Here is a 26,177-nt window from a genome sequence, read left to right as displayed (position 1 = left end):
CAACCATGAATCCTGAATCTGTAGATCTAGAGGGCTTCCTGAACTTGGTAAGTTTTTCTTTTTTTCCTGGAACCCTTATGGTGGCAACCATTTGACTAACTGCTATAGTTTTTCAATGCTCAGGATACAATAGTTGTAAAAACCAATGTTTTTCTATCCTTTGGGGGAGTATACTGCTGTTCCTCCAAATACATTTAGCTTCCAGATTGGTTTTCTTAATGCACAGCTCTGATCTCTGTTAATATTTGTAAAGCACTTAGCAGAGTACCTGGCACATATGTGCTAGATGTAGCTTATATTATGAATCAACTCAATTCAGCAAACATTTATTAAGCATATTCTGTGTGCAGAACATTGCTCACTCAGTATTGAGAAAGATTCCAAGTTTTGATAGTATCCTGACTAACCTGAGCTTTTTCTTTAGCAAACAAGGTTCGATAACAACTCAGACATATAATATTGCATATTAAAATTAAGTGAATTAGAGACTGGCAATATAAGATGCTGAGGCAGCTAGGGGGTGAAGTGAATAGAGTGCTGCCAAATGCTGCCTTATTAGTTTTGTGACCCTGGGCAAGGCTCTGCCTTAGTTTCCTCATCTTTAAAATGAAATAGAGAATGAAATGGCAAACCACTCCAATATTCTCTGATAAGAAAATCCCAAATGGGGACATGTAGAGTCAGATATGACTGCACAACATGTGGCAAACATTCAAGATTTTTTTTCTTTTTTTAGAAATACAAAAACAAAACAGGCCTTGCCTTCAAGGAGTTTACATTTTACGGAGGAGATGATAGATAGATAGATAGATAGATAGATAGATAGATAGATAGATAGATAGATAGATAGACAGATAGACAGAGAGGTGGATGTATGGACGTATAGATAGATAGATAGATAGATAGATAGATAGATAGATAGATAGATAGATAGATAGATAGATAGATGGATACATACATACATACATACATAGACAGATGGATGGATGACTGTACAGAGATAGATAGACAGACAGACAGGTGGATGGATGGATGGATGTATAGATAGATAGATAGATAGATAGATAGATAGATAGATAGATAGATAGACAGACAGACAGGTGGATGGATGGATGTATAGATATAGACAGACAGACTAATTTGATTTGGATGATTCACTTGATGAAGTGTTCTCAAAGGAGGTAGGTACCTAAGCTGAACCTTGAAGGAACATAAGGATTCTGAGAAGATAGGAGAGTACATTTTAAGTATAGGCGATAACTTTTGAAAATGGTAAGAATATTTAATTTGGGAAACTAGCTAAAGTGGTTCATTTTGGAACCTGTACAGAGCAAATGGAAGGGGTAATTTGTAATAAGGTTGGAAAGGTAGGCTTTAGTCAAACTAAGGAAAGACTTAAATGCCAACCAATAGGGAGCTACCAAATGTTTTTGAGTAGGGGAGTAACACAGTCATAGTACTTAGGTAAGCATAATAAAAAGTTGGGAATGAACAATAGGTCAAGCACATGAAAGAAATACTTCAATGAATTGAGACATAGTAAGTGGAAGGATGATGTGTAAAGAAATTAAAGAGGTAGAAAATAAGGTGGCTAGGATTCTGTCATTAAATTTGATGTAAAAAATTTGCAGAAAAAAATGAAACATGTTAACATTGTAAAGAGAGGTGGATTTGGGGACCTTGAAAATAATTATACAAACTCAAGAAAAAACAGATTTTTTTTATTAATGAGTTAGTAAGAAATTGAAAATAATTTATGTTTGACTATTAGAAGATCATAACTGATATTAAATACACTTTGACAGGGGATTTTTAGTTCTTCGAAAGGGATGGATGTGTTCTTGCTCTGTTTTCTGGGCTGCAAGTACTTCCTGAATTCTTTCATTGAAAAATTTAGTTGCTTCCAGCCCTGCTTCATACTCCTTCCTCTCTGCTAATTTTTCTGCATCTCGCTTTTTATGCTGGTCTTCAATTTGTGATAGCAGGTGCATCCTATAGTCTATTTTCTCTTGGTGTTTTCTAAAAATAATAGAAATGGCAAAAGTTTAAAATTGGTAAATTAACCATTCAAATTTTCTTATGGTACTATTGTTTGCTATCCTTCAAACCTCTTATCTGCTATCCTATTAAGAAGATCAGAAAATGCAAAAAAAAAAAAAACAACCCAAACCAATAACTCGAACAATGGTAATGTCTATAGAAAAATATTACAGAAAACATTGCAACATAAAAAGAATGATAAATATATTATTAAAAAAATTTTAAATCCTTACCTTCCATCTTAGAATCAATAGTATGCATTGGTTCCAAAATAGAGGAGCAGTAAGAGTTAGTCATATGGGATTAAGTGACTTGCCTAGGGTCACACAGCTAGGAAGTGTCTGAGGCCAAATTTGAATCCAGGACCTCCCATCTCTGGGCCTAACTCTCAATCTACTGAGCCATCTAGCTTCCCTCAGTATATTCGTTTTCAACAGTGGGTGGGTTGTTTTTATTGCTAAGGTTACCTCTAATGAAGTATGAATAATAAAGACAGAGGAATGAGTATAATTTGTTTATCAGTGACTTCAAGTTATTGGTGGAATAATACAAATATATTCTTTTTCTTTTTAAACTTCTACCTTTGGTCTTAGAATCAATACTGTGTTTTAATTCCAAGAGAGAACAATGGTAAGGACCAGGCAATGAGAGTTAAGCCCAGGGTCATAAGCTAGGAAGTGTCAAGAGCCAGATTTGAACCTGGGACCTCCCATCTCTAGGCCTGGCTTTCAACCCACTAAGCTACATAGCTGCCACCAACCCCCCATTTATTCTCTTTCTTAAAAGAGATATAGTCTTTTTTTTTTAAAGAAATGTCTTCTTTCAGATAATAAAAATGATGCTGGAGGGGAGAACGATGAACTTAAGGAATGAACCCATGAAATAACCTTGGAAATAGAATAAGAATAAAAAGCATAGAAGAGGTAAATCCCCTCCTGTCTTCAGGCTCTAGGTTGATTTGGGCAACTATATTACCTGCTTCCAGGATGAGGAAGCAATAAAAAGCCAAGCTTCTCTCTTCCTCATAGTTTCCAACCCCAAACTAATTATGGCAACAGATGAAGGGTCCCCCTGGAATTCTCATCTAGTGGATTGGTGCAGAAGGCTATTATCATAGGTAGAGTCAATTATTCATGGGAATTATTAGGTTCCATACCACTGACTAATAAGTATTTATGCTACTATACCATTCATTTAGCAGATCCAAGGAAAGTCAGAATGACCATTTAAGTCATTTTCTTACATTCTTATCTTTCTAAGACCATTCCTACCAATCCCTGGCTGGTCTTTCTATACTAGTTTAGCTCTGTTGTTTATTATTTCCTATTTTAATGTATTTTACATACTTCACTAGGGTTTGGGGTTGATGACTCTCCCCTATCAAATTTTATAAAGAATTTTATCTCCTAAGAGATAAGTAATACTGACACTTTATTAATAAATGTAATACAGAGGGAGAGGGACACTGTCCTCGTGTATATATGAATGATTTTTTATTATAAGAAAGGATTAATAAAAAAAGCATACCTCATGCTATTTTCTGTACTTGTACGCTCAAGTTCTTCAAAACCTTTCATTATTAATTCACGATCAATATCTTTCTCTTTTGCTTCTCTTTCCACTAAGAAAAATAAAAAATAAAAAAGTAATTAATTTCCAAACTCCAGAATTCCAAGTCACTTTTCTAAACAAGGTGAAAACTTATCCGAATCATTACCACATTGTCTTTCCAAAACCACTGTGTTACATGGCTTCTTGGGGAAGTACAGTCATCCCTTGCTATAATCTGCATTGCTGAGTTTTCGCTATATCAGGGGACCAACCACAGCTCTGTGTTCTGTATCCTAGATGCTGATTGGCTCAGTGTTTATAAGAGTGTGGGAAAGGTTAATAAGAATGTGGAAAAGGTCTATAGGAGAGTGGGAAGGGGTTATAAAGGTTTTTATAAGTAATAAAATAAGTATAACACTGCTACTTCACGGATTTTCACCTGTTGTGGGGGTCTCTGGAAAGTAACTCCAGGGATAGGTGAGGGATCACTGTACAATCTATATTTGCAATCCTTTACTTTTCTTTTTTGGTTCTGGCCATTTTCAGATACAAGGAGGGTAAAGGTAATGTTTCTCATGGTAGAGGGATGGGAATGGATAACTTTTATTATTTCTCTAATGTGCTTATGATGTGAGGTGTTCATGATAAATGAAAAGATATTTGAACAGGTTTTTAAAAAAAGGAGATAGCATCATGTTATTTCTTGGTGGTGCAAAAAGTTTATAGAGGTGCCACATAGTGAAAAAAGGTTGGAAATTAATCTAACCAACTACCACTTTCACATAGGATCACACTTAAACCAATCCAGATAGGGTAGATTCTACCCTAGAATTGTGTAAGATTAAAAAAACAAAAACAAAAACAAAACCCTCTTACCTTCTGTCTTGGTATCAATTCTAAGATAGAGGACCAGTAAGGGCTGGGCAATCAGGGTTAAGTGATTTGCCCAGGATCATACAGCTGGGAAGTATCTGAGGCCACATTTGAACCCAGGTCCTCACCACTTCAGGCCTGGAACTCTACTATACTATCTAGCTGCCTGAACTGAATATTAATAGAAGGTTCTGCTAACTACCTATAGTAACCATTTCCAATGTTAACTGCCATCATTGTTCATTTTTAACTGCCCCTCACTCTTTGCTTCTTCAGATTAGAGATAATTGCTTTAAATTTCATATGTAAGCAAAATGAATAATTTTGATTATATTAAATTTAAAAGTTTCTATACAAACAAAACCAATGCAATTAAAATTAGAAGGGATGCAACAAATTGGAAAAACATTTTTATAATGAAAACCTCTGACAAAGGTCTAATTTCTCAAATTTAGAAGGGGCTAAGTCAATCATACAAAAAAATCAAGCCATTCCCCAACTGACAAAAGGTCAAGGGACACGAATAGATAGTTTTCAGATAAATCTGAACTATCAATAAGCACATGAAAAAGTGTTCTGAATCTCTCCTAATTAGAAAAATGCAAATCAAAACAACACTGAGGACCACCTCACACCTAGCAGATTGGCCAATATGACAGGAAAGGAAAATTGTTGGAAGGGTTGTGGCAAAATTGGGACACTAATGCATTGCTGGTGGAGTTGTGAATTAATCCAACCATTCTGGAAGGCAATTTGGAATTATGCCCAAAAGGCTTAATACATTAAAAGAATGTATACCCTTTGATCCAGCAATATCACTACTGAGTTTGAACCCCAAAGAGACAATAATGAAAAATGTTTTACAAAAATATTTATAGCTGTGCTCTTTGTGGTGGCAAAAAAAAATGGAAAATGGGGGGGGGTGTCCTGAGATTAGGGAATGGCTGAACAAATTGTGGTATCTGATGGTAATGGAATACCATTGTGCTGTAAGATTTCATATAGAAATCCGGATGATTTCTATATGAACTGGAAAGACCTCCAAGAACTGATGCAGAGTGAAATGAGTAGAACAAAGAGAACATTGTATACTGAAAGTGAAACATTATGGAACTATCCTCTGTAATGGACTTTACTACTAGTAACAATACAATAATCCAGGACATTCCTGAGGACTTATGAGAAAGAACACTAACCACATTGAGAGAAAGAGTTATGGGAGCAGAAATGCAAAAGAAAAACTTATGACTTATGATTTATTGCTTGTTTATATGGATGATTTGAAGTTTTGGTTCCATGGTAGAAATGAATAAAATGGAAATAGGTATCAAGTGATAGATAACATTTGTACAACCCAGCAGAATTGCTTATCGGCTCTGGGAGGAGGGAGGGAAAGATAAATCATGGAAATATAGAAAAACATTTTTTAAAATAAAACTTAAATTAAAAAATGTTTCATATGCATCTTATTTTACAAATTTCATTATCATGGTATTCCCCCTGGAGTCCTTTTAAGTATAATTCTTTTACTTCATTCCCACAAAACTCTAACCTTAGTTTAATGGGTTTTAGATAGTGTCTAATAATCTTACTTTAAAAGTTATTGAGGTGAAAATGTTAGATGGGTAATCATAACTCTCAAGATAAGATGGTCACTGCAATGGTATCATCCCAGGTAAACTTTAATTGAATGGAGCCATAGAAAAAAATTTACTGTCTCTGCTTTCTTCACAGTTGTGTAGAAGTGGTGGCAGTAGGCTAGAATCAGGAGTACCAAATATCTGAGAGAGAAGTGGGTGGAGACATGTGGGAATCACACAAGCATGGCAATATCTCCATTCTTCCATCTCAGAGCTAAGAAGGCATTCTAGAGTTCCATAACCTCACAAAGTTCTCTTCTGTATTTACTTGCTTTCTTGGTATATTATAGTATAGTAAAGAGAGACTTGGAGGAAATGCTAACTTTGACTCCCAAGCAGGAAGAAGAGACTCAATAGCAAAACTGGAGATGAGAAGGACCTTAAAGGGAAACTCAGAGATAGTCTAGTGGAACGTCTAGACTGGGCCTGCACTACCATTCCAGTGGAAATGAAAGCCCAAATAGCAGGGATTCAAGGCTCCAAGACAGTGGAATTTCCAGAGGGACCTGACGAATCCAGAGATCTCTTCTACTTCCTAACAAAGTTGCTTTTCCCTCTTCTGGCTAATTGAATTTGCTAGCTTTTATTCTTTATCTACTGTTTTAAACTTAGAGCCCATTTACCTATTACTAATTCCTGCGGACCCCTGTAGCCCCAAGAGAAACACTAAGCTGCTTATGTTATTTAAAGTTTACAAATAGGGCAAAGACTTGATTTTTTCATTGGTTGTTTTGTTTGAATATGTGTCTTCTTTCATAACATGATTAATATGGAAATACGTTTTGTATAATTGCACATCAGATTGCTTATTTTTTCAGGGAGGGGAGAGAGGAGAGAAGAAGGGAGAGAATTTGACACTTGAAATTAAAAAAATTATGTTAAAATTGCTTTTGCTTATAATTGGGAAAAAGGAAAAAAACAAGCAAACTGGGCAGAAATAAGGGAGTACCACCCATCTAATACATTACTATTCTCAAGTGAATCCTCTACTCCAAGCAAATTGGTCTACCTTTGGCTTTTTTTTTAATGCAGAATGCTCTCTCCTCCTTTTTTTGAATATCCTTTTAAGACCCCGGATTGTCCATGAAGCCTGTTCAGGCCATGAGATCCCAAGCTATAGTCATTGCTTTGTATTCATTCAATAAATATTGTCTGTATTATTTACATGGCAACAAAACAGAGGGCCATGAAGTTAGAGCTGGAAGATCCCTTCTAAGGGGATCACATCTCATTATCTTAAGTTGTTGATTAAATATTGTCTAGGATCCCATTCCTATTCCTCGATGTTATGGTTTTTAGTTTCATTGACTCCTTTGAGCTCAACTTGCAACGGTGAAGAAACAGAAGTTTCACAACTCATTTAACATATTTTGTTGGCAGAAGAGGTAAGGGGAAAGACTGGAGCTAGATATGGAACTCATCTGCATAAAAAGGTGATAGTTAACCCACAGGAACTGATTATGTCAATGAAAGAATGAGTGAAGAAAGCTCTTGACAGATCCTAGAGGACCATCCACAGATAGGTGCGAAATGGATGAGGTAGGTGGCACAGTGAATAGAGCCTGGAGTCAGGAAAGTCTGAATTCCAATCTGGTCTCAGGTACTTACTAGGTATGTGACCTTGGGCAAGTCGATTAACCTCTGTTTGCTTCAGTTTGTTTTTTACTGTAAAATGGAGATAATAATAGCACCTATCTCCCCAGGGTTGTTTCAAAGGTCAAATAAGATAATATTTGTACAGTGCTTAGCAGGTGTAGGTGCTTACCAAGAGACGTTTAAAGATGATGAGCCAGCAAAGGAGATTGAGGAGTATTAAAACAGATAAGAAGAAAGTAAGAAGAATGGAGTTTCATGAAAACCCAGAAAGGAAAGTGTGATCATTAGTGTTGAAAACAGTAGTCATGTAAAAGAAGGATGAAAACCAGGGAAAGACCATCAGATTTAGCAATCAAGAGACCAGACTGCAAAGTGTTGAGAAGTAAGAGCACAGGATGCGATGACAATGAAAATGGATAGCTTTTCCTGGCAGTTTGGATGAGGAAATGAGGAGCAAAGGGCTGATATCTTTTTTTTTTTTTTTAATTTAAACCCTTGTACTTCGGTGTATTGTCTCATAGGTGGAAGATTGGTAAGGGTGGGCAATGGGGGTCAAGTGACTTGCCCAGGGTCACACAGCTGGGAAGTGGCTGAGGCCGGGTTTGAACCTAGGACCTCCTGTCTCTAGGCCTGACTCTCACTCCACTGAGCTACCCAGCTGCCCCCGGGCTGATATCTTAAAGGGTTGATAGGATATATAAAAATGAGAGAAACTTGGGCATGGTTTGAAGGCAGTGTGGAAAGAACAAGAAAATAAGGAGAGACTGAAAATGAGAGTATCAGCAAAGCAAGTCTTCAAGACAACCATAAAGGACTCATGATGAAAATGTATCCACAGCCAAAGAAGGAACTGTTGGAGTCTGAGTGAGGATCAAAGTATGCTATCTTCCACTAAATATCCTTTATGAGATTTCTATTGTATACATTAAGTGTGTCTTCTATCATGACATGAGTAATATGGAAATATGTATTACATGAAAGTAGGGGTTATAACCTATATCCGACTAATTATCGCTTTGGGGAGGAGGGAGGGTAGGTAGGGAGAATATCTGAATCTTAAAATGTCAAAAATTGTTTCTACATGTAACTGAAAAAAATTTTAAATGGGGAAAAAAGAGTAAAAAGAAAATGAGACAGAGATCCAGTGAGAGAAAGTCGTGTGTGTGTGTGTGTGTGTGTGTGTGTGTGTGTGTGTGTGTGTGTCTCTGACAGAAACAAGAAGAGAGGCAGGAGATGATTGAAGTTGTGAACTGTTGGAAAAGATGAGAGAGGATGGGATCTGGGGCCCATGTAGAGCGGTTGGTCTTGGCATGTACAAAGACCAGTTCATTGTCAAGGCCTAGGGGGAAAGAGGATGTGGGGAACATATCAAAGAGTTTTGAGATAAAAAGAAGTGAAGAAAAAAGAGTTTGTGGCAAAAACAACCCCTCAATTTTCTCAGGAAGGAATTGAGGTTTCTAGCAGAGAGAGAAAGGAAAGAAGAAGAGAGGTCTGAGGAGAGAAAAGATTTGGTGTAGTTTGTGTGGAATGTGAGACAAGGATAATGGGAATTTATAGTATATCTAGGAAGCACAGTTAAGTGACTTCCTTTATCTCTATTCCGGCTACTCTTACCTACCTGAGTAAGAGTGGAGGAAACAGATGAACAGAGTAATCCAGGGCTGAGGTTTGGCAAATGATAAGAAGACACAGGTTAAGGCAACAAAGGATTCAAGAACAGAAAACAGTTTAGAGGTGAATTGATACAGGGTTGAAAGACTGGGATGAAAGTAAAATCAGAGCAGGAATTAATGTCCTGAAAAAGCACTATGAACAGATTATTCCCAACTAACACCATCTCCTTTTGTTTGTTTGTTTGTTTGTTTTAAACCCTTAATTTCTGTGTATTGGCTCCTTGGTGGAAGAGTGGTAAGGGTGGGCAATGGGGATCAAGTGACTTGCCCAGGGTCACACAGCTGGGAAGTATCTGAGGCCAGATTTGAACCTAGGACCTCCCGTCTCTAAGCCTGACTCTCAATCCACTGAGCTACCCAGCTGTCCCTCTCCATCTCCTTTTTTTGACAGGATTATTTACCTGGCAGACCAGAGGAATACTGGGCACATGATATACAAGGATTTCAGTAAAGTATCTGACAAACCTGTCATTATATAGTAATAAACAAGATGGAAACATGTGGCCTAGATGATAATAACAATTAGGTGGAACATTATGGGCTGAGTTCCTGGACCTCAAAAGTTTTGACTAATGAATCAGAAGTACAGAACAATCAGTCTGGAGGCCAGCCTTTAATAGCTCTATTTTCTGATCATTCTGATCAAAATTTTTATCAATAACTTGGACAAAGACATCCTTATCATATATACAAATAACATTAGACCAAGAGTTAATATACACATGTTAGTTTCTTCAATAGGGAGGGGAGAAAAAAGAGAAGATATTCAGATCCACTCTCATCCACATCTGTTCCCTTTTCTTATTATTCTGGTAATGTATAATGTTTGTGGAATTTCCAGAATTCTATGATCTTCAGAACAGATTTCCAAGTCCTCACCAATCTCTTCATTTAGTGTTTTTGTTGTTCAGTCATTTCAGTCATATCTGACTTTTCGTGATCCCATGTGGAGTTCTCTTGGCAAAAACACTGAAGTGGTTTGCCATTTCCTTCTCCAGCTCAGTTTACAGATGAGGAAACTGAGGCAAATAGGGTTAAGTCATATGCCCAGGGTCATACAGTAGGCCAGATTTGAACTTAGGATGATGAGTCTTCCTGACTTTAAACCTAGCATACATCCACTGAGCTACCTACATTTAGTGCTAGAAATCTGCATTTAATGGTTTTTCTCCCCACCTAGATTATCAAATCATTCAGGGGTGGGAGCCTAAATTATGAACGCCTTTTTATTTCCCCCATAGCAACCACCATAGCACTTACTTTACACAGAGCTAGGACAACTATGTGTTCATTAATTATCCAAATTGGGCCTGGGTCCAAACATATCACAATGTTTCAGTTTCTTACATTTTTCTATAACTTGTAGTCTTCTTGTACACATGACATCATCCATTAGTCGTTTTCTTGCATCTTTTTCAAGCATCAGTTGTGCCTCCTTCTTGGCCTTTATCTTTGCCACGTCGGCTGCAATGATTTTGTCTGCCTCATCTTCATGATTTCTTTCAGCTTCCTGACGTTCTTTCAGATATGCCTGATAAAGCCTTGTCTCCCTCGTAGTGTCTTCCTACATTACAAAAGGAGATTAAGCCTTTCAAAGTGAGACATATCCTTCCACAAATAATTTATATAGACAAGACTTGCTGAGAGATATATCATCTATTATAGTGACTTTAGTGATTTTATTCACTTTAAGTTAGGTGGAAAAAATACTATTAACTAAGACAAATATAATAAAAATGATTATCACAGTATAAAAACCTTCATATGTGAAGATGGCAATGCTGACCTCTTTGTGGGGAGCAAGCACCTCAAGTTGTTTACCCACTGAGTATTTCATCTATTTTTTTTAAAAGTTCTCCTTTTGATTCAGTTGTTTTTCAGTCATGTCTCATTCTCTATGATCCCATTTAGGATTTTCTTGGCAAAGATACTGGTGTGGTTCACTTTTCCTTCTCAAGCTCATTTTCAGACAAGAAAATGGAGGCCAACAGGGTTTGGTGACTTGCTCAGGACTAGAAGAGATCTGAGGGCAGATATGAACTCAGGAAGATGAGTCTTCCTAAATCCAGATCCAGAACTTTGTGTACTCAGGTGCCCGCCATCTGGCTGCCCACATATTCTCTTTAGTGACTGACAACTGAAATGGTTGGCATTTGGAAAGCCTTTTGGGTGTCACATCGACCAAGAATGGCTCAGATGGTAATGAATGCTGTAATCACAACCTCGTTAGTGGGGGCAGTTGAGTGGCTCAGTGGATGGAGAGCCAGGCCTAAAGATGGGAGGTCCTGGGTTCAAATCCAGCCTCAGACACTTCCCAGCTATATGATCCTGGGCAAGTCACTTGACCCCCATTGCCTAGCCCTTACCGCTCTTCTGTCTTGGAATTAATACACAGTACTTATTGCAAGATGGAAGGTAAGGGTTTAAAAAAAAAGCACTAGATTGAGAAATCAACATTCATTAAGCAGCTGCTATGTGACAGACATATGCTAGGCACTGAGAATACCAACACAGATTTAAAGCAGTCCCCCTCCTCTTGAGCTCACCTTCTCTGGGGAACAACATATCAGCCTAACCAACTGAACTCACAGTATCTAGAGCTGGGAGGAATCTTAGAAACTAATCTAGAAACAGGGGACCAATTTGCAACATAATAATACTGTAAGGACAAATAACTTTGAAACACTTTGGAGCTCTGAGGATTCTAGAGGATGAGGATGATGTGTGTTCCCCACTTCCTGGCAGAGAGGTGAGGGAACTCAGGGTACAAAGGGAGACATACTTTTTTTTATATGGCCAGTGGGGGAATTCAATTTGCTTGACTACATAGATTGTTAAAAAGGTTTTGTTTTTCTTCCTCCCCACCCAATAGTGATGAGAAATGGGAAGGAGATAAAACAGACTTTTTGTTCATTGAAAAAAAATTAGATTAACTTTTTAAAAAACCCATCGAGTCTAGCACTTTCATTTCACAGAGTACAACTGTTGGTCAGAAAAAAAAAAAAAGATGTTCAAGCTTACATAGCTGACTAGGAAAAGCCAGGACAAAAAGAGATAACTTCTGGCTCAAAATACAAGAATATCTTCTATAAGATATAAAGATTTCTTTCATATCTGAAGTGACCAATACCTCAAATCCTTATTACTCCTAGGCAATATTTTGAATGAGGATTCAAATAAATTATGCATATAAATATTCCTTTTTATTAAAAATGGATCTCAAAATAGGTCAGTGGGATGATTTACCTTCTTTATCTACATCTGCAATTAAGAAAATACTCTAAGGGGGGCAGCTGGGTGGCTCAATGGATTGAGAGTCAGGTCCAGAGATGGGAGGTCCTGGGTTCATAGCAACTTCCCTAGCTGTGTGACCCTGGGCAAGTCACTTAACCCCCATTGCCTAGCCCTTACTGCTCTTCTATCTTGGAACTGATACACAGATTGATTCCAAGATGGAAGGTAAGGGTTTAAAATAATATATTCTGAAAGTCAGAATCCAACTTAATCTACTGATAGAATACGCATAGGACAAATTGGACTCTCTTTCAATTCATGCTTAGCATGGTTTCAGATTTACATTACTATATTGAGTTAATTTGATCAATTAACATAACTATCTAATAACTAATTAATGGATTTATATTAATTATAGCAGAGATCTTAATAATTCATTTCTATTATACAAAGCTCCTAATATTCAGTATTCTTGATTAAGAGTAAATTAATGAGACAGCTAGGTAGCACAATAGATAGAGTGGAGTTGGGAGGACCTGAGTTCCAATCTGGCCTCAGGCACTTCCTAGTTGTGGAACTCTGGGCAGTAACCCCATCTGACTAGCTCTTACTGCTCTTCTCTCCTAGAATAGATACTTAGCATTGACTCTAAGACAGAGTTGTTGGTTTTTTTGGTGTTTTTTTAAGAGTAAACTATTGGGCCATTTCAAATCTCCTTAAAAGCATAATATCTGTTGTTTTAAAATTCCCCAGGCCTCTTTTGGAATTGAGAGACAGCATGGCCTAGTGGACTGACCTGAATTACAGTTTTTTCTCTTACACTGGCTGTGACCCCCAGCAAATAGTGTAGCAGGCAATTTTCTAAGGCTGTTAATTATTGCTGTAGTCACTAATATTTATTTAGAACTTAAAGGTTTGCAAAACAATTCATTGACCTTCACAAACTTGTAAGATGGTGCTATTAATAGTCCTGTTTTACAGATGAGAAAACAGAGGCTGAGAGTTTAAGTAACTTGCCAAGGAAGTGTCTGAGACAGGATTAAAACTCATGTTTTTTTTTCAAATTTTAATTATATTAAAAAAACATTTTTCCATGTTTATATGATTCATTTTCTTTCCCTCCCCACCTCCCAGAGCCAATAAGCAATTCCATTGGGTTGTACAAATGTTATCACTTGATACCAATTTCCATATTATTCATTTTTACCATAGAACTGAAACCCCAAATCATATATCCATATAAACAAGTGATAATCAAACTCATGACTTCTTGATTCCAAATACAGCACTTTATTTCACCCACTGGATTGATCTCCATGGTTAGATAGTGAGAGTTCCCTACACTGAAGAAATCAATAGCCCCCACCAAAAGAAAAAAAAAATCCTAGTTAACCTATACTGGGCCCATTTACATTTTGTCCATGTTTAAATATGTCAGCCCGAAGCTAAGTATATAAGCCTTGGTCACTAGTGTCCATGAACTGGCCCATATTTTAACCTTTTGAGATCAGTTTTCAATAGTCGTGCAAACAGAGCAAGTTATCACGATGGGAAAGATTGCATTTAATTATCCACTAATAACTTAATTAATCACCACATTCAAGCAAGATGTAGGAGAGAAAGCCAAATGACCAGAAACTCAAGCCCTTCCCCTAGAATTTAAGGGAAATATTAAAACAGATCCACATTTGGATTTTTATAAGAGAGGCCATTTGGGCTCATTTAATGTGATTTGTTAGGGGACAGCTAGATGGCTCCAATGGATTGAGAGCCAGGCCCAGAGACAGGAGGTTCTAGGTTCAAATTGGGCCTCAGACACTTCCTACCTGTATGACCCTGAACAAGTCACTTAATCCCCATTCCTTAGCTCTTACCCTTCTTCTGTCTTAGAACCAATATATAGTATTAATTCTAAGAGAGAAAGTAAAGATTAAAAATAAATAAGATGACTTATCACGACTCTAGTTTCTTTAGAATTACTTAAAACTTGGGGGCAGCTGGGTGGCCCAGTGGATTGAGAGCCAGGCATAGAGAAGAGAGGTCCTGGGTCCAAATCTGGTCTCAGACATTTCCTAGCTGTGTGACCCTGGGCAACTCACTTAACTTCCACTACCTACCCTTTACTGCTCTTCTGCCTTAGAACCAATACACAATATTGATTTTAAGATGGAAGGTAAGGGTTAAAAAAAATTACATTTTTATTAAATCTCTTAATATGTGAGCAGAATGCTAAACACAAAGAAACAAGCAGCTAAATCAAAGTTCTACAGAAGCTTCCTAATAGCAAAGGGACACAAGGCCTTACTTTCTTTTGCCTCATTTCTTGAGCCTCATCTCGTGTTTCTTGGAGAGCAATTTCTAAAAGCTTGTTGTCCATGTAAAGGTCCTCGGCTCTTTCCTGAGCCAGACGCTCATTCCTCTCTTGCAGGGCTTTCTGCAGTATGTCCCTGGTCTCGAGCATCTTTCGCCTCTTCTCCTGCCTTGCTCTTTCGTCTTCCAGTTTCAGCTGAGCAACTCTCTTTTCCTAAGACAGAATAATGAAAAGCAAGACAAATCTTTGACAAGTAGGGTTACACAGCTCAAGGAAGCTTCCTGTTCTCCTGAAAGGGATGAAGAACCAATTAGAAAATAACAAGGGAGTTTATTTTGCTTTTCTGTGCTTAGGTGTTCTGAATTTCTTCTTTTCAGTGGGTGGGAGGAGTGGAAATGAGTTAAAAAAAAACCCTCAATAATTAAATATGCACATGTGTGTATTTTTGTGTGTATGTGTATTGTGTAATTTATAAATGGTGTACACAGTTAACATATTAGACATACATGTTATTATAAATACATGTAAGAGTTTTTTTTAGTGGATGCAGGAAGGAGGGAGACATATATCCTACATCCAGTGGATATATATTATGGGTTACACAATATAGTTATTAATATATTACATATATATTTTACTTATATATTTTTTCAGTGGACAAAGGGAGAAATAAAAAATAAACTTGCTATTTGAGTATACATATGCATGTATATATACTATATAAGTATAATATATGGATACATATGTATTAAACACATAAATATTACATGTGTTAAATATATATTATAGAGATATATTTTTCAATGGATGGATGGAGAGGAAAGAGAGAAAAAAATCAATACTTGGTCACTGAAAATACATGCATATATACACAAACATATATAATATGCATACAGTGGGTATATATTATATAATACACTGCACAGTTGATACACATATCACATACACATATTTTTCAGTGGGTAGAGGAAGAAAAAAGAAATACTTGATAATTGAATATACACATATGTAAATATATACACAATGTACATACACGCACATATCCAGTGGGTGTGCATTACATGTGATGCATATATAGTTATTACATATATTACATATGTGTTACATGTATACTATACACATTTTTCCTTATTACGTGGAAGGAGGAGGAATTTAATACATACGTGTTTATGTTTATATACCCACAAATGTAATTTTTTAATCATTTATTTATTAAAAAAGAAAACCAAAGGACCAGTGAGACTTAAACCTTTCCACTAGAATTCAGAGGGCCTGTTAAAAGAAATATGTCACACTGAATCACCTCATGGTACTTTAAAAAGCCTCATTAGATGCTTACTAGAACTATAACTTTTATTTTTTATTTTAATTTTTAGATTTTAAATATTTTCTCATGGTTACATGATTCACTTTTTCTCCTTCCCCACTCCTAGAGCTGACAAGCAATTCCACTGTGTAAAACTATAAAATTTAAAGCCAAACATAAAAAAACCCCTGCCTTACCTGTCTTTTTTTGCTGTTTCTTTGATTACTACCATGTGCACTCCCCAACCTCTTTCCTCATCTGCTTTCCCACAGACAAACCAAAGATAACTGGAGTACTGTTTGGAGGACTCAAAGCTGTTGAGTGCTCTGGCTTTATCATAGCCACACTGGAGCATGACCTGACCTCCTAAACACACCTGAGAAGGATAAGTGATTGCCTAATAGCGGAGAAAAGGAATAACACAGGCAAGAGAATCTAACTGCTGAGCAATGATAGCCCTAAGACCAAAAAAAGTTCCAAACATTAGACAAAATGGAGAAACACTTTCCTAGCTCTTTTATTTAGCTGAGGTGGGAGTTGGATGATTATTAGGTCAGGAAAAAAGATACATCATAAACCTGGATCCATTTCTTAGAGTAGAAAAGAAAATATTATCTGGGAATAATTTTACCTATCTTTGAAGGTCCAACTTAAAGACCACCTCCTGTAAAACCTTTCCTCACTTCTCTGATCTCTGAAATCTTGATAGAATGAATAGGATACTTGATAGAATGAATCTTCCCTCAAACACCTGCTAACTACATGATCTTGGGAAAATCACTTAACCTGGTTGTGCTTTATATACACTCATACATTCATGCCTACATTGTGTATATATATACACCCCCAAAGTGTCTTATAATATTAGAGGAGAAAACTGAGACCCAGCATGGGAGCGATGTAAGGTTTAGCTCATCCAAGGTCACACAATAAACAGCAGATTCTCTAAGCTTCTCAAGTCAATTGTACAATAGATGATATGTTCTACTATAAAGAATCCCATACAAACATCTATCTTTTCCATCGAATGTCCTCAAATGGTTTATGAGCCCTCTTCATACAGATTTTATAGAATAAGAAAGGAGGCATATGGGTAAATAGTTACTAATGACTTTTCCATCATCCATGATCTTTTTCTATCCCTTTGAAATTCCTTTTTTTTTTTTAAATATCTTGAAAATGCTCCCTGAATACCCTTAAAACTCATTTCTTTATCCCTTATTTCTTCCATCCCCATGTGGAGAAGGATAGCAATCTTCTTCTGAATTTGGCATGCCTGACATAGGACACTGGCACATTCTGACATAATATATCAATCAAGCAATGCTGTCCAAATGCAGTCATCCCTTTATTGTTGCTGATGAAAAGATACTGCCATCAAAAGGAAAGCAGATGGGCCATACTTCATGTGTTTTTATGATCTCCCTTCTAGTTCCATCTGCTTTGAGGTCTTTTGCTTTGACACTCACACTGAGGTTGATATGGGATTGTTTTCCCCTTAATTGCTTTTACTGTTTTTGTCTTTTAATTTTTGGGGAGGAGGGGATTAGGGTAATAATATTATTGCTTGTCATCTTCTATTATCCTCTCTCATGATTTCTTTTTAAAAAAACCTTTACTTTCTGTCTGGATTTGAATTCAGAAAGATGAATCTTCCTAATTTCAGGCCTAGCACTCTATCTACTATACCACCTAGCTGCCCCCATGGCACTTATTAACTTGAGATTTCAGATAAGTCACTTGACTCCTCTAGCCTTCAATTCCCTCCTCTGTATAATGGGAATAATCATTGTAGTAGCTACCCACAAAGTTACTATGGGATAAATCTTAAAGTGCTATATAAATGTGAGTGTTTTGAAGGATGCTAAAGACAAATTTATATTATGTCTGAAACTGTACTTTTACATGGTTTTTAATATGAATCTATGGTTTTTCTAATAAAAGTATTTTTGTCATCCTAAAAAAAACCCAAAAATCCTTTACCTTCTATCTTAGAATCAATACCACATACTGGGTCCAAGACAGAAGAGTGGTAAGGGCTAGGCAATGGAGATTAAGTGACTTACCCAGGGCCACACAGCTAGGAAATGTCTGTGGCTGCATTTGAACCCAGGACCTTCTATCTCTAGGGCTCGCTCTCAATCCATCTTTGAAGGTCCAAATTACAGACTACCTCCTATAAAACCTTTCCTCATTTCTCTGATCTCTGAAATCTAAACAGAGTAAATAGGTACTGGACTAGGGAGTCAAAACAGCTGATGTTCAAATCTTGCCTCAAACACCTACTAACTGCATGACAGGTTGGACCTGAATTGTAACAATAAGTGTCTTCTCTTTATCACCTTCCAATTTGGTAATTTAAAGTCAAAGATCTAGATGTGAGCAGCTGACTCAGCAGTAATCATTCATTTTCTAAATATCATGATATAGTTGATTTCACTTGTTATGATGTTGTTTGGCACTTGGAATGTTTACCCAGTCTAACATCTCTGGACTTTCTGCTAAAAGAAAAGTTACTGAAGAGATAGGAGACTTCTGACCAGGGCATAAGGCTTTGACATTTTTCATATTTTAATGAATCTCATTTCCCAATCTTTCTCAAGCAGAATAAAAGCTCCTAAAAACTTGGTCATTTTTAGTGTAGTTTTGCATCCAAATGTGGCACTTTGAAGCTGCCAAATAAAACATTTGAATGAATTTTTTTACTATCATTTCCACATCATATTAATTGAATATTGAGATACTGTTAACAGACTTAGACTGGAATAGAAGATAAGGTTCTTCATAGAATTTCTCTTTCCTTTCATCTTTTGCAATTAATGGTGACATATAAGCTCAAATTATCTGTGTGGTGGTCTATTTCCTTATGTTTAACAGAAATACTGCAAGGCAGGCTTATCATATTCCATGAAATGAAATGCCTTTGGAGACACATTGAAACATCACAGACTCTTTTATTTGCTTCTTTGCAAAGAATCTGCTCATTGTCCTTCCATTCAGCTCCAACTCCTTTGTCTTCTTTTTTAAATGAGAATACCAATATGAGCATTTAATTTTTCTAATAATGTGTCCACCATTTGGTCAATGCAGAGATCCTACTTTTTAGTGTGCCAAATGTGAGTATTTGATAGTCTAAAAACTGATTCTTAGTATCTCTGCCTGCTCCATTTCCCTTCACTTCCCTCTCAATGTCAAGAAAAGAGGTTGTGCAGGAAACAGAATTTTTTTTGTATTTTTAAACTGTTTCATGGGCTGTTATGGTGGGGCCTGACTTGGTGTGCTACTTTGCCCTCCACTTCCACCATGGTACAATAGAAGTTTTGTGCTGACCTTATATGAGTTGTTTGGGGCTCAGAAATTATTTTGCCCCATCTTTTTGTGGGTTATGCTGCTCCAAAATTCATTTTGAGACATTATATATCATAGTCTTTTAGAGAGTAATTTTTTTTTTTGTTTTTTTATTTTAAACCCTTAACTTCTGTATATTGACTTATAGGTGGAAGAGTGGTAAGGGTAGGCAATGGGGGTCAAGTGACTTGCCCAGGGTCACACAGCTGGGAAGTGTCTGAGGCCGGATTTGAACCTAGGACCTCCCGTCTCTAGGCCTGGCTCTCAATCCACTGAGCTACCCAGCTGCCCCTTAGAGAGTAATTTGGTAGAGATCAGGTGGATCTGTTATCTTGTTATCTGTTATCTTGGCTCCACCCCCTTGAGTCTCATATGTCATGGGTCACTGGGACCAAATTTCATTGGTTAAGTGGCCAACACACCATCATTAGAAGCGTGAACCTTTCTGCACTTAGACTGGTTATTGAACAACAGATGTCATCCTAGTGATGTTTGCTAGGGCTGGCTGCTGGTCCAGCTTTAAAGAATCTAGTATCTCTCTCCCCTACAATGAGGCCCTGGAAGAGGACTTTTTTGGGAAAACTCAAATATACTGTATTTATACAACATATGCATACAGGAGAAAAAAAGAATCACAGCACAATGAGAATACTAAAAAGATTTACCAGGAATAGAGCTTCTTCCCTCTTTAGACGCTTGGCCTCTTCTTTTTGAGCATTCAGACTAGCCATCTGGGCATCGAGACATAAGACTGTCTGCTCATCTCTCTTTGCTTTTTCACAGGATTCCTGAGCTTCTCTCCTTTCCTTTGCTAATCTGTCACTTTCCCAAAGTGCAATGAACATATTATCTTCTATAATTTGTTGTTTACGCAGTTCCTCATTAAATGCTAGCTGTACTTTTCGTTCTTCACACACCTTCTGCTTGTCTTGTAGGGACAAGAGGGCACGCAGCTCTTCACACTGTTCCCTGGAGGGTGATGTAAGGGGAAAAAAACTGTCAGGAGTGAATATTCCAAGTTGTAAATGGATCTGACAGGTGGCAAATAAATATTTAGATACAGTGAAGACATACACCAACAGTCACTTCCTTAAACAGAGAGAAATCCATGTTCTGGGAAGTAGTTAAGGAGTCAGAGCTGGAGAATTAAATTTGGGAGGCATGAGGAACCATTTAAGCAGAGGAGATCTCTGAGGGAAAATTTATTGAAAAAAATTGATGATGGCTCCCTAAAGAAGACAGCAAATCAATGACCCCAAAGAAATAAAGACTCTATAGCTGCCATTCAAGTATAAAAATTCAACAAATATTTATTGATTATCAACTCTGTGCAAGACATTGTGCTAGGTATTAGGGATACAAACACAAAAATCATTGAATTTTAAAACTTAATTTCTTTATTTTTAAAAATCCTTTCCTTCTCTCTTAGAAACATTAATAGTAAGCTTGGGTTCCAAGGTAAAAGAGTGGCAAGAGCTATGTAATTGGAGTTAAGTGACTTGCCCAGAGTTACACAACTAGGCAGTGTCTGAGGCCACATTTGAATCCAGGACCTCATGTCTCCAGGACTGGCTCTTTATCCACTGAGCCACCTAGCTGCCCCAAGACTGAACTTCTTTAAAATTACACATTGTGAGACCCTGGGCGAGTCACTTAACCCCTATTGCCTAGTCCTTACCACTCTTCTGTCTTAGAACCAATACCCAGTATCTAAGAGAAGGTAAGGGTTTTCAAATAAATAAATTAATAAATTACTATATGGAAATAAAAGTAAACATTAACAAAAACAAAATGGCCCCTTAGGTCAGTGTAGGAACTCAGGTAAATGAGGTTAAGAACAAGGAGGTCTGACCACTCCACCCAAAAGTGCAACATGAGATGGAGTTTGCCCTGACCCAAAGCCCTCATTCAAGAACTAAGGCAGAAAGATGAGTCAACTAAAGAAAACACTGACCACTAAAAAGAATTATTAAAAATCTAGAGGCACTCAAAAATCCAATCTGGGAGAGGATAATGTAATAAAAATAGCAAATGGAGACTCAAAGGGAAAATTGGATTTCCCGTAACACTAGAGAGATTTAGAAAATATTAAAACTTAGTGAAATAAATGAGTTACTGAATATCAGAAGAGACCAAACAAAAATCAGTGACTCCCTAGCTATATGACCTTGGGCAAGTCAATTAACCCCAATTGCCTACCTCTTACTGCTCTTCTGCCTTAGAACCAATACTTGGTAGTGATTCTAAGACAGAAGGTAAGGGCTTAAAAAACCAATGTCTCAATGAGCTATAAGTATTAAAACAAAATCAAAAGACTGAAAGGTAGAATAAAAGATATCTGATATAAAAAACTACTGACATGGAAAACAGGTCAAGGAAAACTCATTTAAGAATCACTGAACTCCCTGCAAATCATAATTTTTGAAAAAAGTTTGGGAAAAATATTTTGATTCCTCATAAAAAAATATTGCCAGATCTAGTAGAACTAGTGGACAAAGTAAAGACAAAAACAATCCACTGATGAACCTTTTGAAAGAAATTCCAAAAGGGAAAAGTCCAGGAATATCATAGTCAAAATCCAGAGCTTCCATGTCAAAGAAGAAATACTGTAAGCATTCAGAAAGGAGTTCAAGTAAGTTTCAAGGAACTAAAATGATTACAACAAGACCCAGCAAATTCTACTAAAAAAGAGACAAGATTGTGGAATATAATTCTGTATTTTGAGAGGCATAAATGAGGTGTGCGAGAAGAAGAGCATACAAATATAGAGGAAGGATGTGAGGGGTGGGAGGAGTAGACATCATATAAATCTCACTCTTATCTAAAACAAAAAAGGTCATCTATCCACTCACATCCTACTTGAAGACTTACAAGAAGGAGGACCCAGCATCTCTCTTTAAGGCAACCTATTTCATGTTTAGACAGCTCTTATCATTAGGAAGTTTTTTTTTCCTGATATCAAACTTGAATTGCTGTCTCTGCAACATCTGAAATCAAACAACTCTAATCTCTCCTCTGCATAGCAGCCTTTTGAATACCTGAAGAAAATGATCATATTCCTTTTGAGTTTTTCCTTTCCCAGGCTAACTATTCTCAGGTTCAGTCTGGTTCTTCTTCTCTTCTCTCCCTATGACCTCTTATGGTGAACTCATTAGATCTCATAGACTTTCATATTCATGCTAATGACTCATAGACAAATGATAGATAGATTGATAGATATCCAGTCCCAATTTCTCCCTTTAGATTTGGTCCCATATCACCAATTATCTATTAGACATTTCAAACCTATATCTCTGACTCAACATGTCCAAAGCTATCTTTCCCTCTAATCCCTCCTCCTCTTCCACAATTTCTGTCAAAGGCACCAACATTTTTCTGGTCTCCTGGGTTCATAACTTCAGCATCATTCTTGACTTGAAATTATTCTTGACCAATCCTTCTCTTGACTTTCTTAGCCCACATTATCAAATCAGTTGCCAAGTCTTCCTGTTTCTGGGCTCATCCTTCATATCTGACCTATTCTCGCTAATCATGCAGCCACCATCTTAGTTTAGGTAGTTACCACCTCTCATCTAGATTATTACAATGGACTCCCTTCCTCTCTCCCCTCTCCAATCCATCTTCCACAAGGGATCGTGTAGCTCTTGCATAAAGACCTCCAAGGAGAAGGAACCTCCATCTCTTAAAGTATCCCATTCTAACTGAGGACCCCTCTGATTATTAGGAAGTTTTTCTTGCTTTGCAACATTCCCCAATTGCCTTTGATTTTGCTCTCTGCAACCTCACAGAACAAGTCTCATTTCTTTCTCATACGACAGCACTGGCACATACTTGAATACAGTTCTCATATTTCTCATGAGTCTTTATCACACAAAACATATTCAACTGATCCTCATATAAACTATATGTAAAGCCCTTTATCATCCCATATTATCTTTCTTAAGCTTTCTTAAATCCCCCAGAGCAGGTCTGGCTAGGGCAGAGGACAGGCTGGCAAGATGATTCAGACCTCAGCTAAAGAATGCCATGGACGTCTGACCATCAGCAACTTCTCCTGAAAGGGAGGCCTCTCTTAATGCATTCAAGTATTGCAATAGCTTTATGAGTTTCCATGTCACATTGTTGAACCCTCAAGAACTTCACCACATCTAGATCTGATTAGGAAATGGATACTCATTCTCAACCAAGCCCATTTTAAGGGAATATAATTTTGCCACGTGAATCCCAACTTTGAGCGTGTTCACTCTCTGACATGTCTCCTCCATAGGGGGTGAGTTTCTTGAATCTATGACAATGAATCTCTGTCTGTTTATATTGCCATAAAGTATGTGTATACATTTTGGCTGCCAGTTTGCTGCGTTGAATTATAATAAAGCTCTTCCTATATGAGCTTCCCAAGTACCAATTTTCTGAAAATTACCAAACCGAGAATGCTGCTTTAACCCAAGCTAGACCAAATAACATAGAGTTGAGACACACAAATCACAAGAAAGTTCATACATTTAACTAAGATGCTCCAAGTAATAATCTTTTGATAGGGAACAAGTCTATTTTAAGGCTGTTGAACATTCTTTTTAATTTTGTCTTTCAGGATGGTACTACTCAGTCTTTTTAAATGACTGAATTTCTTTAAAAGACAAGCATAAATTTCAGTGCATAACTAGAATGTTTTTTAAACAAGTGCTTGCATACTCCATTATGTCTAGAAATGAAGAAGAATGAGCATCTGTTTTATTCCAAAGGAGACTTATAGTTACAAAATTTGGAATAAAACAGAATTGGATATATTACTCCTCTTTCCATGGCTTGTATAACTGAAATTATTTAGCACCACAAATTCCAAATAATCAAAACTTAATGGAATCCTCTAAGGAAAGGGGAATTACATGCAAAAAAAATTTATAATAGTTTTTTTTTAATATAAAAACACTGTAATTGCTAGATTCCATCAAAATTATTCCTCCCAAACAGCTTTTACAGCAACCTATAAACATCTGCTCCCCCAGATGGTTGTTTAACTTCTTTATTTTACCGTTCTAAATTTTGTAGCCTGGATATAGTAATTTCCAGAAAACAGAAAATAAATGTATTTGCCTCATTGGTATTAATTCATTTTATAGGTCTCTAACAGAATTGCTTAGATAACTGCCTTCTCTTTAGAGCCATTATCTGTTGTTATCACTACAATGGTTTCCTATAATAAGTTTTTTATGCAAATAGTAGGGCACTGTAATTGTTTTTTAAAGGAGCAAATTTCCCTCAAGCTTAGGTAGATAGGATCTAACAATCTGGCTTTTGAAAATAAATTTATAGTCATTCAAAAAAATTTAATTGGGGGCAGCTGGGTAGCTCAGTGGATTGAGAGCCAGGCCTAGGGAGGTCCTAGGTTCAAATCTGGCCTCAGACACTTCCCAGCTGTGTGACCCTGGGCAAGTCACTTGACCCTCATTGCCTACCCTTACCACTCTTCTGCCTTGGCTCCAAGACAGAAGGTAAGGGTTTTAACAACAACAACAAAAAAGAATAAAAAAAAAAATTTTATTGAATACCTACTATATGCCTAGAAAAGTGTTAGGTGCTATGGTGGGGGGGCAGGGGGGAAAGCAGTGTAACAAAAAAGCATAACTCATGATTCCTGCCTTCATGGACCTTAATATCTAATTCCTTTCCAGTAATCTCAAAAGCAGTGGAATGTAGTTGAAAAACGAAAAAGATTTAAGAAATTAAAAGGCTCTTGTGATCTGTTTGGAATTTGTTCCTAGACTTAGTTTTAGATTTTATTCACACACACACACACACACACACACACACACACACACACACACACACACACAATTTATTTATTTATTTTGAGTTCCAAATTCTCTCTCTCCCTACAGCCCTTCCCCCATACATTGAGAAGGTTAAGGTAACTTTTTTTTTTTAAACCCCTACTTTCTGTCTAAAGTAGAAGAGCGGCAAAGGCTTGGGGGTTAAGTGACTTGCCCAGGGTCATATAGTTAGTCCAGGCCTGGTGCTCTATCCACTTAGCCACCTAGCTCCCCATTAAGGTAACTTTAATAGGCTATTCAGCAACAAGTCCCAGAGAGCCCCTGAAATCCTAAGTAATCAATGAACTAAATTCTGCTTCATAAAAAAGTATTAAAAATCCACAAGCCTTAGCCATTAACAAATACTGATATAGCATTATGCTAAGGAATTAATACCCCAAATCTCTTTTTCTAGATTCATTTACTTCAATGATGGAGTCATGAATATGTCAGCCCTCAGGATAGGATGATGAAGGCTACAAATAAGAGGATCACAATTTTAGAGTTAAAAGGCACCTTGGAGCCATCTAGTTCAAACCCTTCATTTTACATATGAGAAAATTGAGGCTTGGAGGGGTTAAGTAACTTGCCCAGAATCCCACACTTTTTTAAAAAAAATCCTTGCAGTGAGGAACACGTCCTGACAAGAGGTGAACTCCTCTTATAAGCCCGTTTAATGGAGGAAGAAGAAAGAAAATTGAGTTATTTTCAGGTTCCTAGCTTCAGCTCCTTTCCCCCACATCCATGTCAGCAGGACATGATGAGGAACACATGATAGGTTAGCCACCTTTAAGA

General features: G+C 37.0%; 1 protein-coding gene across 1 annotated transcript in view; it reads right to left on the bottom strand.

Annotated features, from left to right (window-relative positions):
* Window positions 1-1,787: 1,787 nt before the first annotated feature.
* CFAP53 (cilia and flagella associated protein 53) overlaps window positions 1,788-26,177 on the bottom strand; it is a 41,721-nt gene continuing 17,331 nt past the window's right edge. Inside the window, exons 4-8 of the mRNA XM_044681596.1 lie at window positions 20,238-20,541; window positions 14,913-15,131; window positions 10,721-10,937; window positions 3,568-3,661; window positions 1,788-2,019 (exon numbers count right to left, since the gene is read on the bottom strand). Coding sequence (XP_044537531.1) covers window positions 1,788-2,019; window positions 3,568-3,661; window positions 10,721-10,937; window positions 14,913-15,131; window positions 20,238-20,541 — 1,066 coding nt within the window. The remainder of the gene's footprint in view (window positions 2,020-3,567; window positions 3,662-10,720; window positions 10,938-14,912; window positions 15,132-20,237; window positions 20,542-26,177) is intronic.

The sequence above is a fragment of the Gracilinanus agilis genome, chromosome 1 (genome assembly GCF_016433145.1).
Source record: "Gracilinanus agilis isolate LMUSP501 chromosome 1, AgileGrace, whole genome shotgun sequence".
NCBI lineage: Eukaryota > Metazoa > Chordata > Mammalia > Didelphimorphia > Didelphidae > Gracilinanus > Gracilinanus agilis.
This window is presented reverse-complemented; position numbering and strand designations above follow the sequence as displayed.